Source organism: Molothrus aeneus, chromosome 5 (assembly GCF_037042795.1).
Source record: "Molothrus aeneus isolate 106 chromosome 5, BPBGC_Maene_1.0, whole genome shotgun sequence".
NCBI lineage: Eukaryota > Metazoa > Chordata > Aves > Passeriformes > Icteridae > Molothrus > Molothrus aeneus.
In genome coordinates, this window is record NC_089650.1 from 58,130,989 (window position 1) to 58,154,895 (window position 23,907).

At 39.6% G+C, this 23,907-nt stretch overlaps 1 protein-coding gene across 1 annotated transcript in view; it reads left to right on the forward strand.

Moving 5' to 3' along the window:
- RSBN1L (round spermatid basic protein 1 like) overlaps positions 1 to 23,907 on the forward strand; it is a 47,677-nt gene that overhangs the window by 1,619 nt on the left and 22,151 nt on the right. Inside the window, exons 2-3 of the mRNA XM_066550891.1 lie at positions 10,275 to 10,388; positions 21,218 to 21,861. Of these exons, the coding sequence (XP_066406988.1) occupies positions 10,275 to 10,388; positions 21,218 to 21,861 (758 nt within the window). The remainder of the gene's footprint in view (positions 1 to 10,274; positions 10,389 to 21,217; positions 21,862 to 23,907) is intronic.

The following is a 23,907-nucleotide window of genomic DNA, read 5'->3' on the forward strand; positions in this document are numbered from 1 at the left end:
CTAATTTCCATGAGTATCTTAGTCTGTGATTCACTTACCTTTGAGAGGTTTTTTTTAGTTTACTTGGATCTTGATTGGTGGTGTCCAAATGGGTTTTAAGTATGTAATTTCAGTGCTTTCAAGTGTTCCATTTTAGGGCTTCTCCCCCCTTTGTTCCTGTCCAAAAGGTGCCTGGGGAAAAGCATTTAGAAATGATGCTCATTACCTGTTTGGTGTTGGTGAAATCATTCAAGGATAGCTGCTAATAAACTCATCCAAATCCTTGCTGCAAAGCTGTGTAATTAATAACCATATTTGCTCTGATTGCTGTAGTGTCCTACCAGTGTTAAAGAGTCATGTTAGTAAACCTTGGAACCATATTGCAATAACAAGATGAAATATTCTTTCACATTGCTTAAAGAAATTGACACTGATAGTGGTAACTGAATAATTTATGTGATTTGTCTTTAAAGAGATTCTGCACCTTGTATCTGGAAAAGATACTTTTCTCAGAGCTTAAGCTTATATATTCACAGGCACAAATTCTTATAAATTATTTTTTTTTTAGTTGCTGAGTGCTCAGAACAGATATTTTTACCTTACATTTATTACTTGAAAACTTATCTACATGCAACAAATAAATTTTCAAAGGCAAATGATACCTGTTTGGTATCTGAGTCTGCAGATTTCCATTTAGAGGAAGTAGTTTCTAAACCTAAAATTTTGTGGCATATTTTCCTCTATAAAAGAAGAACTTTCTTTTAATTAAACTATATATTTTTTCAGAGAAGGCTGAGAAAGTGAAGGATGCACTGACTCTTCTGCTGAGAGCTGCCAGCCTTTCAAAAGTGATTCAGTATTTGACTGTAGATTAAAGAACAGGTTTGTGCTGTTAATCCTGTGAATAATTTACTTTGCAGAGAGGAAAGGGAAGAATGCAGTTATGATGCAGGGGGAAAAGAATGGCTGGGGGGCAGGCACATAGAATCCTAAGTACAGAGAAAAGCTAAGAATGACATTAAGGTGGGTGGGTGGAATAGTCAGGACTTGTGCATTGGGAGTGCTGAAGCTACAGACTGGAAAAAGATACCAGAGGGACTGTACCTGCAGCATATAATGAGTGAATGTGGAATGAATTTGAAATACTGACAGGAAAAGAAAATAGCAGGCAGAAGCAGTGTGGAGGTGATTCTGGTCTTGTTTTGGGGTTTATACTTAAGATTATACTTAGGTGCTGTACAAAAGGCCAGGAAGGTAGGATAGAAGGAGAATGAAATTTTTAGGCAGCCTACAGGGTGGAATTGAACAGCATGGGTAAATTTAGATGATTTTGGGTAATTATGGAAAACTGAAAGGCTTGCACATACAGGATATATGAGGGGCAGGGAATAAAATAGAAATAGGAATAAAATATTCTCCTTCAGGTGTGGCGAGCTGAGTTTGTAGAGCTGTCATCAGTGCATTTTAAAAATCGGCCTCATGCAGGCAAGTGCAGTCTCTTGTTCCTGGAGTCTGCAGTTAGGCAGCCTTTCTGCTTTTGGTGCAGTGGAGAAGGAGCAGCAATGTGGAGTATTGATTGTTTTTCTCTGCTAGCATTCATAACTGACACACATGCCAGGGTTGCACCTGCCAGCAGGAAAGCTGTGCCAATGGAGAGACTAGAGGTATAGAGGCAGGAATACTAAGAGATAAGCAAGTGAAATGAGAGTTCTTGGTTGGGTGAGAGTTCTTGGTTGTTTTGAGGCTCTGAAAATGGAAAAAGTCCATTCTCCTGTTTGCAGCCATAAATGGAGATGTGTTGCAGGTGGGTACATGGGATGGAGTGGAATTCCCAGTCATTCCAGTACCTATAAATGAGGAGGAGTTGTGTTTCTGGTCAGTGAGCTGTGTGCTCTGCTGCATGGAGCTTTCTGTGTGTGAGGAGAAAAAGCTTTACCTTTGTCAGAGAGACTGAGGGCCTGCACAGATTTCAGTATAGAGAAAAGGAGAAGCAAAGCTAGAGGAATCAGGAGGAGAATGGCAAAATTTGTCTCATGAGACTCTTTGGACTGTGGTATAGACAAAATAATACAGGGAATGAGGGTGTGCAGTGATGTGGAGTGAATGAATGTGAGATCTGGCCTTGATTTCTCAAGCAACTGCATTTGCAATTGCAATAGTAGCAATTGCATTTTCCTAATTTTAGTTTAATTATGGTAATGATGATAGGGGTATTGACACTGAGGAGTAAATTGTGAGGTTTTTCACCTTGCATTCAGAAAAGCTGATGATAGGAGCTGTTGTGTCCTTCACTTGCAGTAGTGAGTGTGAGGTAAGGGGGCCTAGTTCTGAGGCACTCTAATTTCCTAAGTGATAGGAAGATGTTAAGCTTGGTAGTAGCCAAGGTGGATGATGTGTTTAAAGCTTTTCAAAAATTTTTATATTTTCTTCAAGTCTTTGTTTAAAGACTTCTTTGGTCTTTTAATTAATTGCAAAGAGCTTTTAAGTTGCAGACTCATAAGCAGGCCTTACAGCTTGTGATTCCATTAAATGAATGGAGTTCAGTGACCCCTTCAGAGATGATCTAGCATGCAGAGAGCCTGAAAGAGCCTTTTGCTGGATGCATGATTTATTCTGCAGATAACAAGGTTTAGGCTGTTTAAAATAAGCTTAAATTTCACTTGTCACGAACATGCTGATAGTGGAACTAAAGTTGTGCAATGTTTTTGTTTTTAAAGCACAGTGTCAGTCTGACAGAAGTGATTGCTGTTCATGCTATGACTCTGCTGATTCAGTTAGTCATTTAACTGGTACTCTGCTCTAGCAGTTCATAGTTGACATTGTTTTCATAACAGTGCAAAGCTCAGCTCAGCCACTCCCCTCTTCATTAGACAATGCCTGTCCAAATCTTTGGTTTTGGTCCCTGTACTTGCTGTAAGGTGTAATGCAGTTGCATGATGCATCTTTTCTGCTTTTCTTGCTGTTTCTGTGTATAATTTCTCTCTCCCTTTTTTCTTTTCTTCAGTGATCCATTTGTAAGATTGCCTCAGTGTGCAGGCAGTTGCAAAATGAGATTGATGCCTTTTGACTTGCAGATGGGGATTCCCTGTATGAGCAGGAAAGCTGAATATGGCACTGTAGCTCTTGTTTTTAGTATTAGTCTATTTTTTTTTAACTCTCCCTCCTTTGCCCCCCCCTTCCCACCCCCCTTGTTTCTCCTGCTATCTTTGAAGGATAGATAAGATTAGATGTCAGATGAACATTTAGCAGTGATTCTTCTGGTAACAGTTACCTTGTATCATGTGACCCTTCTGGGATTTTAGCTTTCAAGAAGTTACACTTTTCAGTCTTAATAATTTTGGTCTGCATCCAAGGGATGCTCATTTCATAGTCTCTGTTACCAAAGTAGGTTGAAGAAAGTTTTGGATCTTCTTTTTCCCTTCTTTAGAACTGGGGCCATGCATCTTGCTTCTAAGGTTGTCTTTTATTTTTTCTTCTGCTAAACATTTCCTCCTTCTGTTAACTACTAATTCCCTTTTTTTCTTTTTCCTTGGACTGTGTGGCTTGACTCACTTCCCCCTCCTTTCTGTTGAATTTTTTAAATACAGCAGTCATCTTCATGCTTATGAGGCCTCTTGACCTCTCTCATCTGAATTCTTTAATATATTTCTATTTAGATACCCTACTGTAAGCAGCAATGTCTAGAAAGTGTTTAGGGTTTTAAGTATGGTATTCAGGAGGAAGAGGCACTTCTCAAATTTCTGTTGCTGTCTGAGATTTACATGCAGGTTTCAGAGCTGGTAGTGACATTAATATGCAATGTTGGGATAAATTTGGAGCAGTGCATCTTTTTCTTGAGGGACCCTGCCACCTTTTTGATAAGATAACTTGATGCTTGCCAGGCAGAACAAAATCTTTCTAAGCTGGAGAACCATGCCCTTCCTGTAACCCAGAATCCAGCTTTGTGTGTAATTTACACAGCAAAAACTTAGTCTGGTTTTAGAATACCAAACAATTTTCCATAGTTGACACAGGATCAGGAAGCTGAATCATTTGATCTGAAACCTCTAGAAGAGACCTTGTTTGCAGCTCTCACATTCTCTGTTACTGATTTCAACTCCCCAGTGCTGGAGCTTAAACTCAGTTCTGTGTGTAGAAGGTCTCCTTAGAAGTGAGAAGCTTAAAGGAACTGGGAACTGTAAAGGTCATATTTCAGTTTTTTGGAAGTGTTTTAATTCTGAAAGGGATCTGTCCTCCTTTTCATTCATTGAAGAGCTTGAGGAAATATTCTTGCCTGATAATGGGATTTCTTTAGTCATATCTTGGATTTTAAACTTAAATTACTGAAAGGAGCGTCAGCCATATGTTCCTGGTTGCTGGGATGTGAAACCTGTCCCTTTTTTGATGGTTTGTATTTTATCTTGAACATACTGTGTGTGTTTTTCCATGTTCATTAAGCTGGGAAACCTGCTCTGCAGTGTATATTGTAGGATTTAATAAGTGCAGGTGTCAAGCTGTTAACATGGTGATGTTAAATGTACTTCATGTACCTGCATAACCAGTTAAACATGGCTTCTTGAGGTTTTATTTTTATGGATGTTTGTTCAAAGTGAAGAGAGTGCTGATGGAAGGGATGGTAGCTGATGTTCTTGTATGCCTCTCCTTATTTCCCCTTCCTTTCAGTTACACTGCTGGTGGTGTTATCCATATTGATGGTGTCCCTTAGCAGTAGTCTGTAAATATTTTGCCTCATGTGCAGTGACAGCCCTTAAATCAAACAGAGGAGAGAGAGGCAGAATACTTTGAACATAATCTATGACTGACTACTAATGTGAGTTACCATCTGGAAAATGATGCAGAGCAGCTGCAGCTTTTGGCATCTGCCAGGGCTGTACAGCTCTCCTCTTTTAGTGCTGAAATGGACTTGCTTGTTTGAGCTCCTGCATGGACTTCAAGGTGCAAATTTCCCAAGTGACAGCCACCACTTTGCACATAAGATCCACTCAAGAGCACTTCCCACTTAGTACTTCCCACTTAGTACTCACCCTCTGTGCTCTTTTTATCTTTTTGTCTGTAGAAAGCTTGCAGTAGAGGCAAAGATAGGATTCGATTTCTGAAATCAGGTGTGATCTGTGAATTTATGTTCCTGTATTTGCTGGTTAGGAAATCGTGGCAATCATTATGAGAAGAATGACTACTATGAGTATCTCTTGAGTTGGGAAACTAAGAACTTTTACTGTACCCTTTAGTTGTAAATGGCTATTTATTGTATAAATACAATGTATATCTATTTATTTTATTTATGTACTTAACCTAACATCCAGAAAAAGTAGCTTTGGAATTTGAGGAGGAAGTATGCATATAATTCTTAATTAGTTCAGTTCATTGGGTAGAATTGTTGTAAAGTGAAGATATTTTTCAAATGCTCTTTAGAAAGGTGAGATGGCACACACCATAACTGTCTTCCTGTCTATTTTTAGCACTTCTTTTATTTTAACGTACTGCTGTTGCAGCATTTCTTTTGGGTGTGGGTGTACAGATTTTGTGACATGCAAAGCAAAGAATATAGACTTTATGGTGACACTCCTTACTGTAAATTTTAATAAGATATGTAGAAATCTCTTAATTCCTTAGGTGTTGTATTTTTTATAAACAGAGATACTTATTCCTACTAAGCCCTGTATTTTAAAAAGTATACACTGGTTTATTTAGTAGAGTTGGATTGGGTTTGCATGGCAAGGTACCAGGGGAGATACAGGGGTGGCTTCTGTGAGAAGCTGCCAGTGATGGTGGTAGCATCTCTGGGATTATGTATTTTAAGAGGGGGAAAAATTTACTACACAGGACCAATTGCAGCTGGAGAGAGGTCAGTGCAGAAGGAGGGGCAGGAGATGCTCCAGGTGCCAGAGCAGATTCCCCTGCAGCCCCTGGGGCAGCTCCTGGTGAGGCAGCTGTGCCCCTGCAGCCCAGAGAGGTCCCTGGGAGAGCAGAGATCCACCTGAGACCCTTGGGAGACTCCAGCCTGCAGCAGGTGGGTGTCCAAGGGAGGCTGTGACCCCATGGAAGCCTTTGCTGGAGCAGGCTCCTGGCAGGACCTGTGAGCCCTTTGCTGGAGCAGGCTCCTGGCAGGACCTGTGAGCCCTTTGCTGGAGCAGGCTCCTGGCAGGACTGTGGAAAGAGGAGCCCTTTGCTGGAGCAGGCTCCTGGCAGGACCTGTGAGCCCTTTGCTGGAGCAGGCTCCTGGCAGGACCTGTGAGCCCTTTGCTGGAGCAGGCTCCTGGCAGGACTGTGGAAAGAGGAGCCCTTTGCTGGAGCAGGCTCCTGGCAGGACCTGTGAGCCCTTTGCTGGAGCAGGCTCCTGGCAGGACCTGTGAGCCCTTTGCTGGAGCAGGCTCCTGGCAGGACCTGTGAGCCCTTTGCTGGAGCAGGCTCCTGGCAGGACCTGTGAGCCCTTTGCTGGAGCAGGCTCCTGGCAGGACTGTGGAAAGAGGAGCCCATGCTGGAGCAGGCTCCTGGCAGGACCTGTGAGCCCTTTGCTGGAGCAGGCTCCTGGCAGGACCTGTGAGCCCTTTGCTGGAGCAGGCTCCTGGCAGGACTGTGGAAAGAGGAGCCCATGCTGGAGCAGGCTCCTGGCAGGACCTGTGAGCCCTTTGCTGGAGCAGGCTCCTGGCAGGACCTGTGAGCCCTTTGCTGGAGCAGGCTCCTGGCAGGACCTGTGTCCCCTTTGCTGGAGCAGGCTCCTGGCAGGACCTGTGTCCCCTTTGCTGGAGCAGGCTCCTGGCAGGACCTGTGAGCCCTTTGCTGGAGCAGGCTCCTGGCAGGACCTGTGAGCCCTTTGCTGGAGCAGGCTCCTGGCAGGACCTGTGAGCCCTTTGCTGGAGCAGGCTCCTGGCAGGACCTGTGTCCCCTTTGCTGGAGCAGGCTCCTGGCAGGACCTGTGAGCCCTTTGCTGGAGCAGGCTCCTGGCAGGACCTGTGTCCCCTTTGCTGGAGCAGGTTGCCAGTTCTGCTGGCAGGACCTGTGAGCCCATGGGGGCACCGCGCTGGAGCAGGCCGTGCCCGAGGGACTGTGCCACATGCAAAAGCCCCACACTGCAGCAGTTTGTGAAGAGCTGAGCCTGTTGGCAGGACTCACACTGGAGAAATAGGTGGGACAAGTGTAATGAAAAGATAGATGTCTTTCTTTTTTGCCCTGGGACACAAATTACTTCAGATGATTGGCTTTTAGGTTTAGTGTCTTTGGGGGTATGTGAAGGCCTTCCCTCCTGTGTGTTTGGGCTTTGTTATTTCTGTGGAGGTTCATTTCATCCACAGCAGCTCAAAAAGCTTTTTTTGTTTTTCTTTTTTATTTGTTAGGAGTAGTCTTGGTGGAAGCTAATTGCAGAATATTCTGTGGACATGGAAAGCTTATTATAAACATCTTCCTACCTTTTACTACTTTGTGATCTTGTTGCCCTGGAAGTGAAATGGAGACCAGTAGTAGCTTCTACTGGTAAATTTCAAAAAAGCTGTACAAGAGCATTCCAGGTTTTCATAACTCCAACAGAACAAGATTTTCTTGTTTTCCCTTACCAGTGTCACTCACTGCTTGTTTATTCTGTGATATGTAGGTTGTAAATTGTGTAATATTGGGGGTATTCATTTTAAAGCAGGAATTTTATGAAGAATGTTCATGTTTCTGGATGTCCCTGAGGAGAACAATCTGCAGACTTTTGTTTGAGAGTTGTGTTTGAATTCTGCAAGCCAGACTAGAAAATACTTACTAATACTCAGAAACTTAAGACAGTTCAACTGAGAATTAAGTTCAAGTGTTAATCCATGGAATAAATAACTTTTAATTTTTTTTAATGTACAAAGTTTGTTTTTTTTTTTTTAATTTCATATTTATGCTTTTTTTTTTTAAGATGAACTACTGGCTATTGTTAAGCTATTCTGTGAGCTTTGAAGGAGGAAATCAGAAAAATCTGTACATTCAAATTGAGCTTCTCAACTGTTTTTTACTTGCATCAGGCTCTACGCTGCTTTGGTTACAATACTGTGATTTCTAGAAGGGAAAGTTTGGTCCAAATTTCCCTCAGCTGCATTTACATTGTATTTGCAATCACTTATGGTAGGATTTACTTATGGCTGTTGCTGGGGGATATTACAGAACACATTCATTGTTTCTTTTGTTGGGAAAGTTTCACCATTGACTCTAATTGCTTTGTAGATGTGAAAATAAACTAGAGGCTCTTTAAAAGGTTCTCTGTCTTTATGTGTTGCTTCTGACAAAACTGGGAGATTCATTGGCCTCATTTTCATGAGCTGGCAGTAAAGGGTTCTTTTCAGTCTTTTGTCCTCTTTCAGCAAGATTCAACATCTGTATATGCTCTTCAATCTTGCTTTGATTTGTAAGTGATAGCAGAAGTCAAGTGTGCCTCTTAACCATACAAAAATGTTGAGATAAAATCTAGGTCTTCCCATGATAATTGTAGTTCTGGCTGAGTTGATCATTCAGCCAAGGTTATAAATCAAGCCTGGTGTTACTGCCTGTTAGCTGAGTGTCTGCTTTTGGAGTGTTACATTAACTCCTGTTGTACAATTTACCCAACTTCATACTCAAGTTGCAGGGGATTTACAAATCAGAGATTCTTTTTTGGGGAGAAACAGGTTGGAGAGGAAGATTTATGTCAGTTTAACCTATTCCTAGAAAGGTTTGTGTTGCTTAGGAAAGCTTGTTTGGTTTCCATGGTCTGCTATACACATAAATCTGCTTTGTCATCCATCCCTTCCCACAGAGGTGCTAGGAGGAGGCTGTTCTTGGACATGGCTGTTTCAATCTCTTAGAACTAAAACATCCTCTAAGTGCAGCTACCTTATTATATTTGTGCCAGTATAGTTTCTGTTCTCTCCCTGCTGCTTGTGATCTGTGGAGAGGCAAGAGGCATATCTCAATTGCCATCTATTTTGGGTTTTTATTTGACTAATTTCTTATGACTCTCCCTAAAATACATCCTTTGCTTCACTCTTAGAACTGTGAGGGTTTAAGTTCTGTACCCTCGTTAGAACACTGCTCAGAGGAAAGATATGAATGCTGTGGAATCACTGTTAGAGCATTCATTTAGGTGGATTACTGTCAGCTCTTTGCACCTTTATCAACATGCTTCCTGAGTAGTTTGGTTAGGGGTCACTCTACATTGCCTTCTAGAATTGAGGGCTTTCTTTGGCTTAGTTCTGAAATATTTCTCATTTGGTAGTAGTGGACATACTCGCTACTTCTATTTTATGTGAATGCTTAAGGAAGAGTAATTGCATTTCTTTGCTTCCACTTGGGGTTTATAATGCAAGTACCATGAATAAAACATCAGGGCTGTCTCTCAGCTGTATTACTGAAGCATAACATTATGTAGAAGCTTGAAATCAGATTTCCTCTTTCCCTGTGGAGGTTAAAAAGCCCAGTGAACTCTTTGAGCAGGTACTGGCTTCAGGCCAGGCAGTAAGGCGTGAAGTGCTGGCTGCACTGCATATAAGCCTAGTAAAATCTGACTTCTTTAATGCTTGGCCTCGTAAGTGAATCTCAACTTGGCTTGCAAAGATGACTGCTTGAAACTGAATTCCTCTAGGTCTAGTATTTTACATACAGAAAGCATGCCTAAAGGCTCTGCTTTTCTGTGTCAGGGGTTTGGAGTGACTTGACAAGAAAGTAAATGAAAAATGAGACTGCTCAGTTAAGATGTTCTGATTGTAGGTAAGCAGGGGAAGCACCAGTGAATTAAATTTGCTGTGTGAATACAGCATGTCTCATATTTTTATTAATTATATCTGACTGCTATTGATGCATTAACCTGTGAATGTAATATAAGACTTTTCATTTGACAGATTAAACCATCTTTCCCAGGTATTTGCAAAAGCATTTAAGTTCAGAGTATGTATAGATAGTTAGGAGGTTTTCAGTGTAGATGTGCACCCAAGAAAATGCTAACTGTATTCTTTTTTTCCTCAATTCTTATGCATGCAATTCCATTTTCAACAAATGAGCTGACTGCAGATGCAAAATAAGAGCAGAAGGTATAGGAGTAAGCAAAAATTACTGTACAGTTAGCTTGCTGGGTTGTTGCATACAGCCACAACATAACAAACAAAACTTTTCTGAGGTAAAGAAGCTTATGTTGGATTATGCAACAGATAAATATTAGCTTTTCATATTGTAAGTACTGGGATTTCCTTGTAACTCCTCCTCTATATCCTCTTAATAGAGCTTGCATAAGAGTAATAGGAAACATGTATGTTACAATTACTTTTCTGTTCTTGCTTAATTGTGAAATATTTGCATTTCAGGTCAAATCAAAGACAAAGTTAAAGAAAGGGAGAAGAAGCAAAAAGAAAAGAAGAAGCACAAACTAATGAATGAAATCAAGAAAGAAAATGGAGAGATCAAATTATTGCAGAAAGGTAAGTTCAAACTATGTAGTGATTTTTCATTCTAGTGCTACAGGTATTTGTGATTGGATGCTATGTTTTAATACTATGTTTTTCATTTCACTTATGCCATTTTTCCTGTTTAGTTGGTACAAAAGTTGTGAATTAAAACCTGATATAGATGTTAATTTTTTTTTTGTCAACTGTGCTAGGTACTGGAAATTAAAGATAAAACTATCATCACAGTGTTGTATATACAATAGTAGTAATAGGAAAGACCAGTACTTCAAGGAACAATATTAGTGATTCTTCAATAACTGCTGACAAGATGTAGGTTATCGTTTTATATCTTGTGGAAAGGTGAATGCATGTTACATTTTATGTCTAACATTATTTGTACAAGACTGAGTAATTAAGGGGCTATAATTCAGGAGCTTTGTCAAATACTGGGCAATTCTATGCAACATGCAGTCTTAATTTTGGCTAATTTCTTCAACTTTGTTTTCTGTAATGAAAGGTAGTTAAGGTTACAATGTACATCCATTGAATCTTAGAACTGTACAGTAGTTGAGGTTGGAAGGGATCTAGTCCAGCTGCTCCAAGTATGATCAACTAGAGCAGGTTGCCCAGGATTATCAGACTTCTTATCTCCAAGGGTGGAGGTAACAGTCTCACTGGACAACTACATTCAGATTATATATACAGAAATTTTTTTTTATAATGATGATGATAAGAGACTGGAACAGGTTGCCCAGGGAGGTGACAGATATTCCATCCCTGGCAGTGTTCAAGGTCAGGTCAAGAATTGGGCTCTGAGCAACCAGATCTGATTGTGAAGATGTTCCTTCTTGTTGCAGCAGGTTAGACTAGATGGCCTTGAAAGGTCCATTCCAGCACGAGCTAAGTGTCTGTTGTATGGTCTGTGAAGAAAGGCAGAGACTGCTGGGAGTGATAGCCTGGAGAAGAGGAGGCTCAAGGGGGATCTTACCAGTGTGTGGAAAAACCTGATGAAAGGGAATAAAGAAAGTCATCAACCTGTGCTTCACGGGTTTATTTCTTCCAGGTGCAGGGTTTTACCCACCCCTCTGTTAACTTCATGAGTCCCCCAAGTTTTCTACATTTCTCAAGGTCCCTCTCACTGCCAGTGCAACTCTGTGGTGCATCAACTCCTTCTCCCAGTTATGGATCAGCTGCAGCTTGCTGAGGGTGTGCTCTGTCCCATGATGCATTAATGGAGAGGCTGAACAATACCAACACAAGATATTAAGGTCTGGATTACTCCAGCAGTGACTGTTTCCAGTTGGAATTTGTGCTGCTGCTCACAACCCTTTGAGCACAGCAGTTGAGCCAGTACTTGAACCATCTTACTCTTCACTTAGTTCTTGCTGCATCAGATTTTCTGTGAGGGTGTTGCTTATTTGAGTAGACTAAATGCTTTTTTAATCTGTTCTTTTTCAGTCTCTGCTTTTGAAGTTAGGAACAAATTCCTGATATGTTTTTCTGTTACTTTGTATACTGTAGGATTTAATTTACAAACCAGAAATTGAAACTCTCAAATTAAATATTGACCTTCAGGAGAGGTCAGAGGCACAGAGCCCTTTAATTTAACTACATCATGTATTATACTCTACACACAAGTAACTGTATTAACAACAATGACAGCTTAAAACCTGTGTTGATCAGATCTCAAAGTACTGCTTTGAATTTGAGGATTGTGTAAGCTGGTGACTTCCTGTGCAGAGGGCAGGTGTGACTTGTCTTTGCTGAGCATGTGGAAGGAAGTTGGTGGTTGAGATACAGGACAACACATAACTGCCATAACCGTGGGTTCTTCAGGCTTAGTTTGAGTAGCAGCCTTTTTTTACACTGGGTCCTGTTTCTGTTGCCATTCAGCAGATGAGGTGCAATCTGCAAAGACAGCAAGCTGTCTTGCACCAATCAATAGATGATAACCTAATGGGGCTGTTGAGCCTAAAATAGTGCTTTATTTTCAGTTTAATGTTCAAGTGCATATGCTCAGGGACTGTGTTAAGACTTCTTTTGAGAAGCAGGATAGCTTATTTTCACAGCAAACAGTGCTACAAGTGCATTAGATGCTTTACCCCTATTTTATTTGACTTTTTATCACTCAAGCATATTTTATATTTTCTTTAAGGTGTTGGCTGTTAAGTGTTTTGTAGAGGATGTGTTTGGTTTGCCAGTATCCTGCAAAATTGACTCCTATTTCAGGGAAAGAAGGGAGTGAGTCAGGAGAGCAGGCAGCTATTTAGAGCAGACAGATCATCTCCACAGGGTTTGTATCCTGTTCAGAACAGCAGCTTGGTGTTTTCTGTGGGCCTCCAAATCTGACTGAATGTGCTTGTATGTGCTGTGAGGTTTGTATGACATTTCCTGAGCTGTCCTGCTGATCTAACTTTACATCCTGGGCAAGAGAGCAGAGGCAGAAGTGCTTTATGATGCAGCTTCTTGTATATACCAGTGGTCAGTGTCTCTGTGACCTTTTCAATTACTAACTCTTTATTTAAGAGTGTCTTCTTCCTGTGTAACAAAAGTTAAACTTCAAGCCCTGTTGTTTTGAGCTCAGGATTTACTGTGTGGGCCTTGAAATGAGTCCATTTCTTTCTGCTTTCCATTTCTTCAGGCTTCTGCTTTTGTGGTTGTTTTTTCTATTTTTAGTGTGTGTGTGTGTTTAGAGACCAAGACAGTGCCTAAAGACAGCTTATTTCGTTCTTCTAGGTATTATATCTATATCTTGTTGTAAAATACTGCTCTGACCATCTGTTTGTGACTGCCTTTGGCTGGGGGGGGTGGAGGTAACAGCCTACGTGACTTCAGACAGCTCCACTGGCTGTGCAAGGTCAGAGGTGACGAGTTCTAGAAGAGGTCAGTACTGAGGGACTGATGCCTTTTGAGGGAGAGCTGGTGCATAAGCCTAATTTTGGTGCTCTAAGCTGAATGTGGCAGAGTTTATTTATACTTGGAGGCTCTGGGTTGCGAGCTGTTCATCTGCCTAAACTTGGGTTGGCGTTTTGTTGAAAGCAGTGATAAAACTTGCCCATGTTGGAGGAGGGTGATTCTTAAAAAGGCTTTCTCTACTGCTGCTAAAGGAAATGAGGCTCTTTCAGAGAGCCTGATGGCTTTTTTTATAAACCTAGAATGAAAAGTTTTTTTTTGTCATCCTTTTGCACTTAAAAGATGTATTCTCTGTAGATAAGGCTGTAGAATTGCCTCAGTGTCTCTGTCTGCTGTGTGGAAGGAAGAGCTCAGTTTTCAGACAAAAGCTGCTTGGCACATGCATATTGTTAAAAATTCAGAAACTCTAAGTGATTTAAATTTACTTTTAAGAAGAATCTGCATTGTAAATAGTTACTGTCTAGATATGGAGCATTTAATGCAAAATATTTGCACCAGTGTGATGTGACAAAGTTACTGGAGGTTCTGCAAAAAGGAGGATGATTAATAGGCTTATTTGTAAACAGTCCCATTTCTGTTTTTCATTTTAGAAAAAAATCAGTCTTGTTTTCCTGATTATTTATATCTGAGCACAGAAACTGCTAAAATTGCAGTAGGAGAAATTCTTAGTATGTGTTTCTGCAAAATTAAATGCCTTGCTTTATTGAATGCCAAAATTCAGGAAAGAACTGAAAATGAACATTTTATTTGCTGGTATGAACATACGTAAATCCAAATTGTTTTCTAAAGACTTATTTTAAAATTATTCTTCTGGAAGAAATGACATTTAATTGTACATTTTTATGACCCTTTAAAATTTTTTTATAGATGGGTTTTTTACACGAGTAATTATAAAATCAGTATATTGAACATGAGACATGAGTCTTCATGTATCTTTAGGGGAAATGTTCCAGTATTTGTATGCAGTGCACTTTAGTTGAGGGAATGAGTAAGACTGAGGTAAGAATAAAGGGCACACAGTCCACCACACTGATTTGTCTTATACTGAGTTTGCTTCACAGTCCTTATGCACCAACTTACCAACTTTTACCAATAAAATATATGACTAGAGGGTAAAACACAGGTGCCAAATGAGATGGAGCAAGTGGCAACTGGAGGGAGAGCTGTGCTGGAAAGCTTTCTGCTGGAGCTGGGGATCTGGAGCTTGAAGCAAAGACTTCTGGTACATCAAAATGAAAATGTTAAATTTTGGTGGCTAGGCTCTCCTAAAGTAAGGAAGTGAAAACCGATCTAAATTACTGGCTGCTGTTAGAAATGTTTATGCCTTCCTGCTACTTAGCTGTCAGCTAGAAAACTGTGGGAAATAAAGAGTTAAGTGTTACTAATTTTTGGCTTTTGTTTTGACATGTCTTAAGTCCCCCTCTAATAATTCTGGCTGTGACCTTGAAGTTGAGAAACACCTGCTCTGGTTGAAACAACTGAATAAAGTATTTGACTTCATGGTCTCTGCTTATTTAAAATTTCAGATCAAATGATCAAGCACAACAAATGGACAAAACACAACATAAAATAAATTTCAGGTAATGTCTGACTTCTTGCAAAAACTTACATTTGGAAGGTGTCTGTAATTAGACAGATAAACCAGATATTAGGCTGTCTAGCATCAGTTTTAATTACAAGTATGTGTCATCTTTTAATAACAGAGCATTGGCTTATTTGCAGAAAATTTGAACAGTTTTGAATGTCAATCCTTAGTGTAGTAAGTCCCATGTCACTAACAGTGACAGGTTTATTATGGCACCATAAAAAATAAGGTGTGCTGAGTTAACTTGAAAGATCTACCAGTCCTATAGATGTGTGCATGTGAGAATTATTTTTCTATTTATGGTACATAAGGTTTGGTGCCTAGAAAATGGCTAAAAGTTACTTAGCATTAGTTCTGATACTGCTGAGTGTGTGCATGAATGAACAGAATGAACATAACATTCTTCTGATTTCTTAATTGATACAGTGCAAATTTTGTAGCTCTATCCTTGTGCAGATACTGCTAAGCCAAATAAGAGTAGAAGCTATTCTTTGCTTTTTTTATAGTCCAGTAAAGTGTGAACTCAGTCTACTTTTTAACAACAGGTCAGAGGGGAAAGTTCCTGTAAATGTGAATGCTGAGAGTTTTTCACCCCCTGTCCCTGTTATTTCTCATTCTTGGGGTCCTAGGGCAGTGAGTTACATTCAATGAAATGTTTTCAATACGACTGAAAATTGTTAACTTCTGTCTTGTGTTTCCAAACCATGTGGTGGAAAAAGCTTTGTGTTTATAGGTTCAGTGCCTGTTGTGTCTAAATGGATCTCAGGACACATAGAGACAAACATGCCATACATCTCAAAATGTGTGAAATGCGATTCCAAGAGTCGTATGTATATGTACCTATGTACACACCTGTAGTGTGTGTGCTGGTGAAGACTCTCTGAAACACCTGTCTTGAAAGTTTTGGGTTGCCAGTGTGTGCCTCAGCAGTAAGAGGTGAATCCAGTTAGCTTGCATCAAGTACTGCACTGCTGTTCCCAAATCTGACTTAAAACAAAGTAGGTTGGATATCTCACCCTTGTGTTGGGATCTTTATTTAAACTTTTGGATTGCTTATTTATGTTTTCATTAAGTTCTTCCTGTCTGGAGCAGCTTGATTACTGCCCTAGAGAAATGTGGAAAGCTGCTTTTCTTTTTTGGTGTCCATTAGTGAAGTGTCAAAGCAGTGTTACTGGTTTTGGAAGAAGCAGCTCATTTTACTTTAAAGTACTTTGATATATGCAGCAGAGAAGTGACTGAATGAGTGTGTTTCTGCTCCTCTCTACAGCTAATACAGCAGACAAAAAAGAAGAAATTATTTATTGAACATTGCTGATAGCAATTCCAGTATTCCAGCAAGCTAACTCTTTTTGCTCTTAACTATTTGCAGCTTCTGAGCAGCTTTAAACATCTACTTCAGAGTGGATCTTTGAAATTCATCAGAGCAGAAGCCTTAGGCTAGAAATGTGCTTCCTTCTCTATCTGTCACATTCTATTCAAGCTTTACTGAGAAGTACTATTTACTTCTAGAAATCAGTTTTTCATTTTGTGTTTGTATTCCTCAGGAGAACTGTCTGTACACTAAAATAGTTGAACATAAGTATTCTAAATCTGGGTAATGCAGGTGTCAAAGCAGTGTGGAGACCAAGCACCACACACACTCATTGTAAGAGGATGGATGGAGGAAATTGTAGTCTGACCTGTATTACAGATAAATGAACTAAAATGCTACCTTTAAAAGGTAAATTTTATAACTTCTTTGTTAAATTTAAAAGTTCCAAGTGTTCAGGTTACAAAAATTTCTATTAAGGTTTCCTAGGAAACTGATCCTTCTCATAAATGTGCTGTTGGGTGAGGTGGTGGGACTTTTTTAACCTGTAAAAATTCAGCTTTGTTCAGTGCTGGGGTGGATGGAGAAGGTGTAGCTGAGCAGACAGGGTGGTTTGCTGCCCTGAGGAGGAGAACCCTGCTGGTACCCCCTGTGTCCTTCTCTCAGTGGCCTGAGTGCTTTAGTTGCTGTCTGACGGGAGCCAGTTCACTGATGCAGCAGCAGAGCGAACAGAACAGCGTTCTGCTGAGCCATCGAGTTGCTGTGCAGCTGATGAGCAGCAGTCAGTAGCAGCAGTGCTGCAGGACCCTGTGCCAGGAGCAGTGGCAGAGCAGAGTAGGGGGTTGGATCCTCTGGCAGTGAGCTTACACATTGCTCAGCTGTGTCATATCCATTTGAAAGCTGAATAATTAAGGGTGCCACATTTTTTCAGTCTTCCAATATACAATTTGATTTTAATTTTTTTTTTTTTTTTGCAATGTGGGGTGTATGAAGTATTTATACGAGTAATTTTCTGTATGTATGTCATTTGCTGCTTGTGGGGAAGTGGAGTTTTTGACAGAACTTGTGTATGCAGTAGCAAAAGCTCGTGTGAATTTTAAAAAGGCTCAAAACAACTAAGCAGTTTTTGAAGTTGTGTTACCTAATTCCTGCTTGAAGTGGTTTTAGAGATCTAAGTTTTACTCTTGATGGTATGCAATTTCTTTCAAAGTGTTTAATTCTAGTAATGTTTTGAAAAAAGCCCATTTGGAATCCTCTTTATCTTCTGATTTCTGTGTTTTAAGGCTTTTTTCTGCTTCAGTGGGATCAGTAGTTCAGACATCGAAGACTGGATTGATGTTTTGTCTCCCAAGGATAGACACTTACCATTTTTCTCTCTTTTAGTTGCAAGTAGCAGTTCAGGGGGCTCTGCTACCTTCCATCATAGATCTTCGGTTGGTTTTTTTTTGTTACACAGCCTTTTGTTCTTTCAGTGATTGTTGCTCTCTTGCTTTCCAAGTGTTTCAGAATTAAAACTGATCTCAGTTCCATCCTCCTTAAATAGAGAGATCCAAAAAGTTCCGTGGAAGAGTTGCACACAGAAATGAGGGGCTATGGGCAAATAGTCATTTTGTTCCAAATTGTGTGCATCATTTTTGCAACTTGGTGTAATTTGAGAAAGTGTGCAATGATAAATTGTAAAAATTGATATATATGTAAATGGCATAACCCTTTTATCTTGTGTTCAGAAGTAAAACCAGTCTGTATTAAAATCAATGTATTAAAGCTGAGAGGAAAATTTTTCTATATGTCCAAAAAGGAATAATTTTAACCCTCTGGTTAAAAACTTTTATCTCTTTGGAAGGTTTCATAGAGATGGTGTGGAAACAGAGGGAATGATAAATGTTCTTCATTAAAAAATGTCTTAGTGTAATTCCTTCTAAGGTTTTAAGTGCTTCCATAGATGTATACCAAGCTAAATAAGAAATACTTTTACAACTGGGTTTGAAGACAAACCCTTTTTGGCTATGCTCACAAGAACTTTGCATAATTTGAGACTGATTTACATTCCATCTATGTTGTTTCTGCTGCTTTCAAGACCATGGCTGTGCTCTTCTGAGTGCTGCTCACTGATGATTAGAAAAAATCAATTATTTCAGTTGGAAGGGGCCTACAGTGACCATCCAGTTCAACTGCCCGACCACCTCAGGGCTGACCAAGAGTTTAACCTGTTGTTAAGGGCATTGTCCAAATGCCTCTTAAACACTGCCTGCCTCAGGGCATTGACCACCTCTCTAAGGAAGCCTGATTTATTGTTTAATAGTGGCATTGTTTGTTTGGTTAGTTTTTTAAAATTTTATTGCATAGCTGCATCCTTGAAATACGTTAAGTGAGGGATTAAAGAAACTGCCACCAGATACTACAGGAGCAGTTGAATGAAATTGTTAGTAAAACTCCTCAGAAGACCAAAAGGAATGGTACAGGTTGAAAGGGGAAATCAGATAATCTTCCTTCTTGTACTTTAGGAATGGAAGTCAGTAGTTTTTGTTGTTTTGCACAGATACAAATTCATACCCATCTATTATATAAGTACTTTACGTTTCAGCTAGTAATGATATAATATAATTTAATAGCTGGATGCTTAGCAAGAACATAGAGATGCTGATTTTCGTTTGTCTTAGGATTTTCTTTGGTGATAACAAACGTGCTCAAGTGGGAGAGAGCAATTTGGCTCTTACTGCAGCAAATAGCTTCTTGCTTTGAAGTTTGTTGCCATTTATATTTCTCTGATTGAACCCCAGTAAATACAAATTTCCATGCTTTTCTGCCATACATAATGTCCCAGATATGAGTGACTAGTTTCAACAAAAAACTGATCTCCATTTAAAAGCAAGTGAAGTGGGTTGGCAGGTAACTCCTGCTTCCTCCTGCATCACCTTAATGCAGCATTTGCTGCTATAATTCCATAGTTTGTATACTCAAACTAATATAATATCTGCAGAATGATTGACTTCTTTGTGATATCCATCAGCATAGCAAAAAAATTTCATATTTAGAGTGAAGCAATTTTAAAATGCTACATCAAAGCATTATTAAGAGTTTGCAATACCCATATACCCCGATGCTTTTTTGCAGTTGTGTATTCCTGCAGTCAGGAGGAGGGGAAAAAATGTCTGAGTCTGTATTTTGAGATTTGTATTGAGATTTCAAAGCCTGCAATATGTAACTTCCCACTGTCATAAACCATTTCTTTATTTCCCACTGCGTGGAGCTGGTGCCATAATGACCTCAATACGATACCCAGAATGTAGCAGTAGGTGATTTTTGATCGGTATGACATTACACACAAGGACCCTGGCACCCTGAATGAACCTTTTCAGGATTCCTCTAAGGTTGAGGTACTTAGTTGCTGAACACCTGTTGCTGCTCTTCCTGGTCTTTTCATGCCCACTGGACTTAAAGACTCTGACAGAAAGAGGGTATTAACAAAGAAGTGGTGAATATTGCATCTACCAGATGAAGCAGTCCTGTTGCTGAGGTTTGGTGCTGGGTTTACATTAAATTTAGCCTAAGAAAGGACAGACTTCCATGAAGATACTGGCAGTTGAACTTTTGGCAGTTGAACTTAGCTAAAAGTGAAATTGTGTTCAGAGAGTGTGCAGTGTTCAATCTGATTCTGAGTGAAGGGAGTCTTTGTAGTTATTAACTGTGTAGATTAGGTTAAGAAATCCTAGAATCCATTTCCTTGTTTGGACTAAATAAGAAATGAGGTGACCTCAGGGCACTTCTCATTCTCCTCTCTGTGACAAAACAGAATCCAGGGAGATAACTAAATCTGCCTCCACTTCAAGAGTCCCAGAAGTATTTAGCTGCGATCACAAACATCAGGAGACTCAGACCTGAGTGTCTCAATTGCTTGTTCTCCTTTCCAGTATCTGCATCTTCCATGTCCAACCTCTTAATCATCAGCAGGAATCTGTGATTCCATACACCAACAGTTGTGGTCTCAGTTGCTTTTTTTCTTAAAGGACTCTTGTTCAGTTACTTGGATGCAGGATGGCAAGCTGAAAACAATCTACTGCAACATTGTAGTAGAATCTGGCTAACTTAACTCTTGCAGATTTCATATTACTTAGTCTTGTAGTGAAATACACAATTTTTAAACTTAAAACCTTCTGTGTTTGAACATGCTGGTTTTGAATTGCTGGTGTGAATATAATTTTGTGCTGAAACATACCCACTAACTTTGTTTTACGATGTGCTAAATCATTTTGACCGCTTGATCTTAGGGCAGTGTAGTGCTAGAAGTTTTTTGGCTACCACTTCTATTACTTGCAAAAAAACCCCTCAGTTTTTAAAACAAGTGAGAACATTTACCTTGGGAATCACTTGAATGTGCTATCCCCAAATGACTAATTTCTGCCTTTAGGACATTTTGGACATTTAGGATAGTTTGTTTTCATGTCAGCTTGTATATTAAGAGAACTTGAAGCTAGTTTCTTTTTTGTAAGCATTTTCTTTAATGTGTCTTTTAATTTTATTTATGTTATAATATGTATGGGATGAGTTTTTAGAAGAAGAACCCTCATGTTCTTCAACAAAGTTTACCTAGTTGTGAAAGAGTGGCCATGTGAAGGAGCCCATCAGACAAGGTCAGTTCTGGCCGTGGCATCTCGTGGGCAGTTTGCTGCTGCTGTTGATACCCATGGATGGTTTGTAGGCCCCTTGTCTGGCAGTGTTGGACAGCTGTCCTGTGATGTATCTGGACTTCATGGGACAGCAACTGCTGTGACCAGCTAAAGAGAATGATGGACTGCAACTCATCATGAAAGCAGCCTTGGGAAACTTGGGTTATTGTGATGTCTTTCCCTTTTTGTCTCAGCTTATTTATCAGTTGCACATGGCAGGTGTCTCTTACCCTGCTCACTTTTGGTAACATACACATTGTGACCCTTGCTTTTGGTCTCTGGTCTTTGTGTGCCATGGTGAGGGTTTTGGTGACTTTGAATCCCTATCTTTAAATATATATTTTGTATAAAAATTTCCTTAAGAGATCTTTTTTTAAACTCTCAACAGGTGGGAAGGAGAAACCGAAAACCAATGCAGAAGAGCTGCAGATTAAAAAAGTTAAGAAGAAAAAGAAAAAGAAACATAAAGAGAATGAGAAGAGGAAGCGTCCAAAAATGTACAGCAAATCTATTCAGACCATCTGCTCAGGACTGGTTTCTGACATTGAGGATCAGGAAGCCAAAGGCATCATAGATGATCATCTTAAGGATTTCAATGGGAAAAATATGGATCCCAAGAAGGACTGTGAGTCCAAGATACCAGAGAACAGTGAGTTTCCATTTGTCTCGTTAAAGGAGCCACGGGTTCAAAATAAACTCAAAAGGTTGGACACATTGGAGTTCAAACAGCTGATTCATATTGAGCACCAGCCTAACGGAGGTGCATCAGTTATCCATGCCTACAGTAATGAACTCTCCCACTTGTCTCCTGTGGAGATGGAGAGATTTGCAGAAGAGTTTGTGGGTCTGGTTTTTAGTGAAAATGAAAACTGTGCAGCTTACTATGTAATGGGTATTGTTCATGGGGCAGCTACTTATTTACCTGACTTTTTAGACTACTTTTCGTTTAATTTTCCCAATTCACCAGTGAAAATGGAGATTTTGGGAAAGAAAGATATAGAGACAACGACTATGTCAAATTTTCATGCTCAGGTAAGAGGTTATGCATTTTACTTTCTAAAGTCATATAATGGTTTCAAACAACTGTGAACGGGTTTATTTTTAGAGTAGTTGCTATTAGCTCTGCTATGTGGATGACACAGAAGACTAGAAACAAGGGATTTCTCTAATAAGTCAGTTCTGCATTATTGAAGATGAGAAGAGACATAAAATTGTTAACTGAGACATCAGATTGGATTTTTGGTGGGAGGGCAAGTGTTTGCATGCTTGTGTGTGTAGGTTTCTTTGGATTTGTTTCTGTAGCTGAAGATTAACCATGAGTTTAGGAGGGTTATATATATAATGGTTTAGCTGTGGCTTTCTGGTTTCTGAACAGTAGTATGTCTTTATTGTCATAAAACTGAAATGCTTTAATACAGTGTTATACATAAAAACCTGCATAGAGCAAGGTTATATTAGCTGCATTTGCTAATATGCTAGTTTGGGTTTTTTAAATCCATCCTCAAAGAAGAACTTGGGGTTATTGTGGCTGTGGATTTGGTCCTTATCCCTTTGCATTTCTCCTCACTTGGCTGGATTCTCTGGAAAGCTCTTCATTTAAATGGTAGAATGACTGACAGCTTTTGAATATTCTTTTATTTCAAATTTTTTTGGAAAGAAATGACTGTATACTCTCTTGACAACAGCTGCTGATTAAGCATCACCTCTGCTGTTTATTAACTTGCTGTAGAAAATACTTTTCTGTTGCAGAGAAATCATTTATAAAACTGGTTTTCAGGAAAAAAAATCTGTCCAATTTTCACCTTGGTGATGAGGATATTGCAAAAAGTCCCTACAGTAATTATGAAACAATTTATGCAGAAACTCAGTCCTGTTATTTATAATCAACTTTATCTCACAATTACCCTTTTAACTCTCATGTTTGTGAACTTAGATGTTGTGTGGATCAGCTTTAAACTATTTAATCTTTACTTTTGAGACGATTACAGTTCAAGTGTAAGTTACACTGTCATCTCTTTCATGAAAACCGTGCCTATTTTTTCCCTTTGGCTGCATAGACATTTGCATAGAACACCTGCATGTGTTGACAAATTTCAGGTGTGTTATGCACAAGGATATGCAGAACTAAAATGTTGCTGCAAGAGAACATTTGCAGTGCTGGCTGAGAAAATATCTACTGCCATGGAATATGAATATTGTGTGGACTACAGTCACTGTTTTTCTTGAGTATGTAAACTGAAACACTAATAATAAAAATCACAGAACACGTAATGGGCAGCTCTCCAGAGCTGCTCTTTGGCCATTTTAGATAAGAAAAGCTGGATTTGTCCTTGTAAGTGTGTTCCTTAAATCCAGCTATTTCTCTTGGGTTGCATTAACACAGGCATAGCTTTGTGCTAGTGCCTGCCCTAAAGAAATAGTTAATAAAAGCCCAAATTTTATTGTTGTGAATTATCATAGAATTATTTTACTAGAAGGATAGATTAAATTGTTATTACAATGGTAACATCAACATCTGTAGTTAAACCAGTCCTGTGTTCTTTGGGGTTGAAATCCTAATTCCCCATTTTTGTGTAAGTGAAGGAGGAACAGAGAGAGGCTGTGGTAGATGAAAGAAGCTGAACTGTGTTATTACAGCATTCAGCTGCTCAGCTCCATGGTCTAAGCTGTATTTTACTTGGCTGGAGGTTTAGTTCTGGTATCTTCTTTTCCTTTGTGTTCCCTCATTTTTTTCCTTAGTCTTCATGGCATTTTATCACTTCTCAGTTTGGTTGCTTGACAGCAAAGGCTTGGCTCCTCGCAGTTTTGCTAACTAAGGGGTAAAGGGTGTAAAATAACGTGTACAGGCAAACATCAGACTTTGTCTTCTGTGCAGCATTCTTGTTTCCTGGAATATTTAAGTCAGTATCTTGGTTGCCTAGTTATTGATTCTCATTTTCCTTATGGTTTTCTTATTTCTCTTTTACTTTGGCTGTTTATTTTGGTTTTTTTATGTGGTCTGCTACAGTTAAAGTGTTTTGTTAGCTTTGTATTCTCCTTTTTGACATGTTACATTTTTGTGCAGACTAAGAACATTAT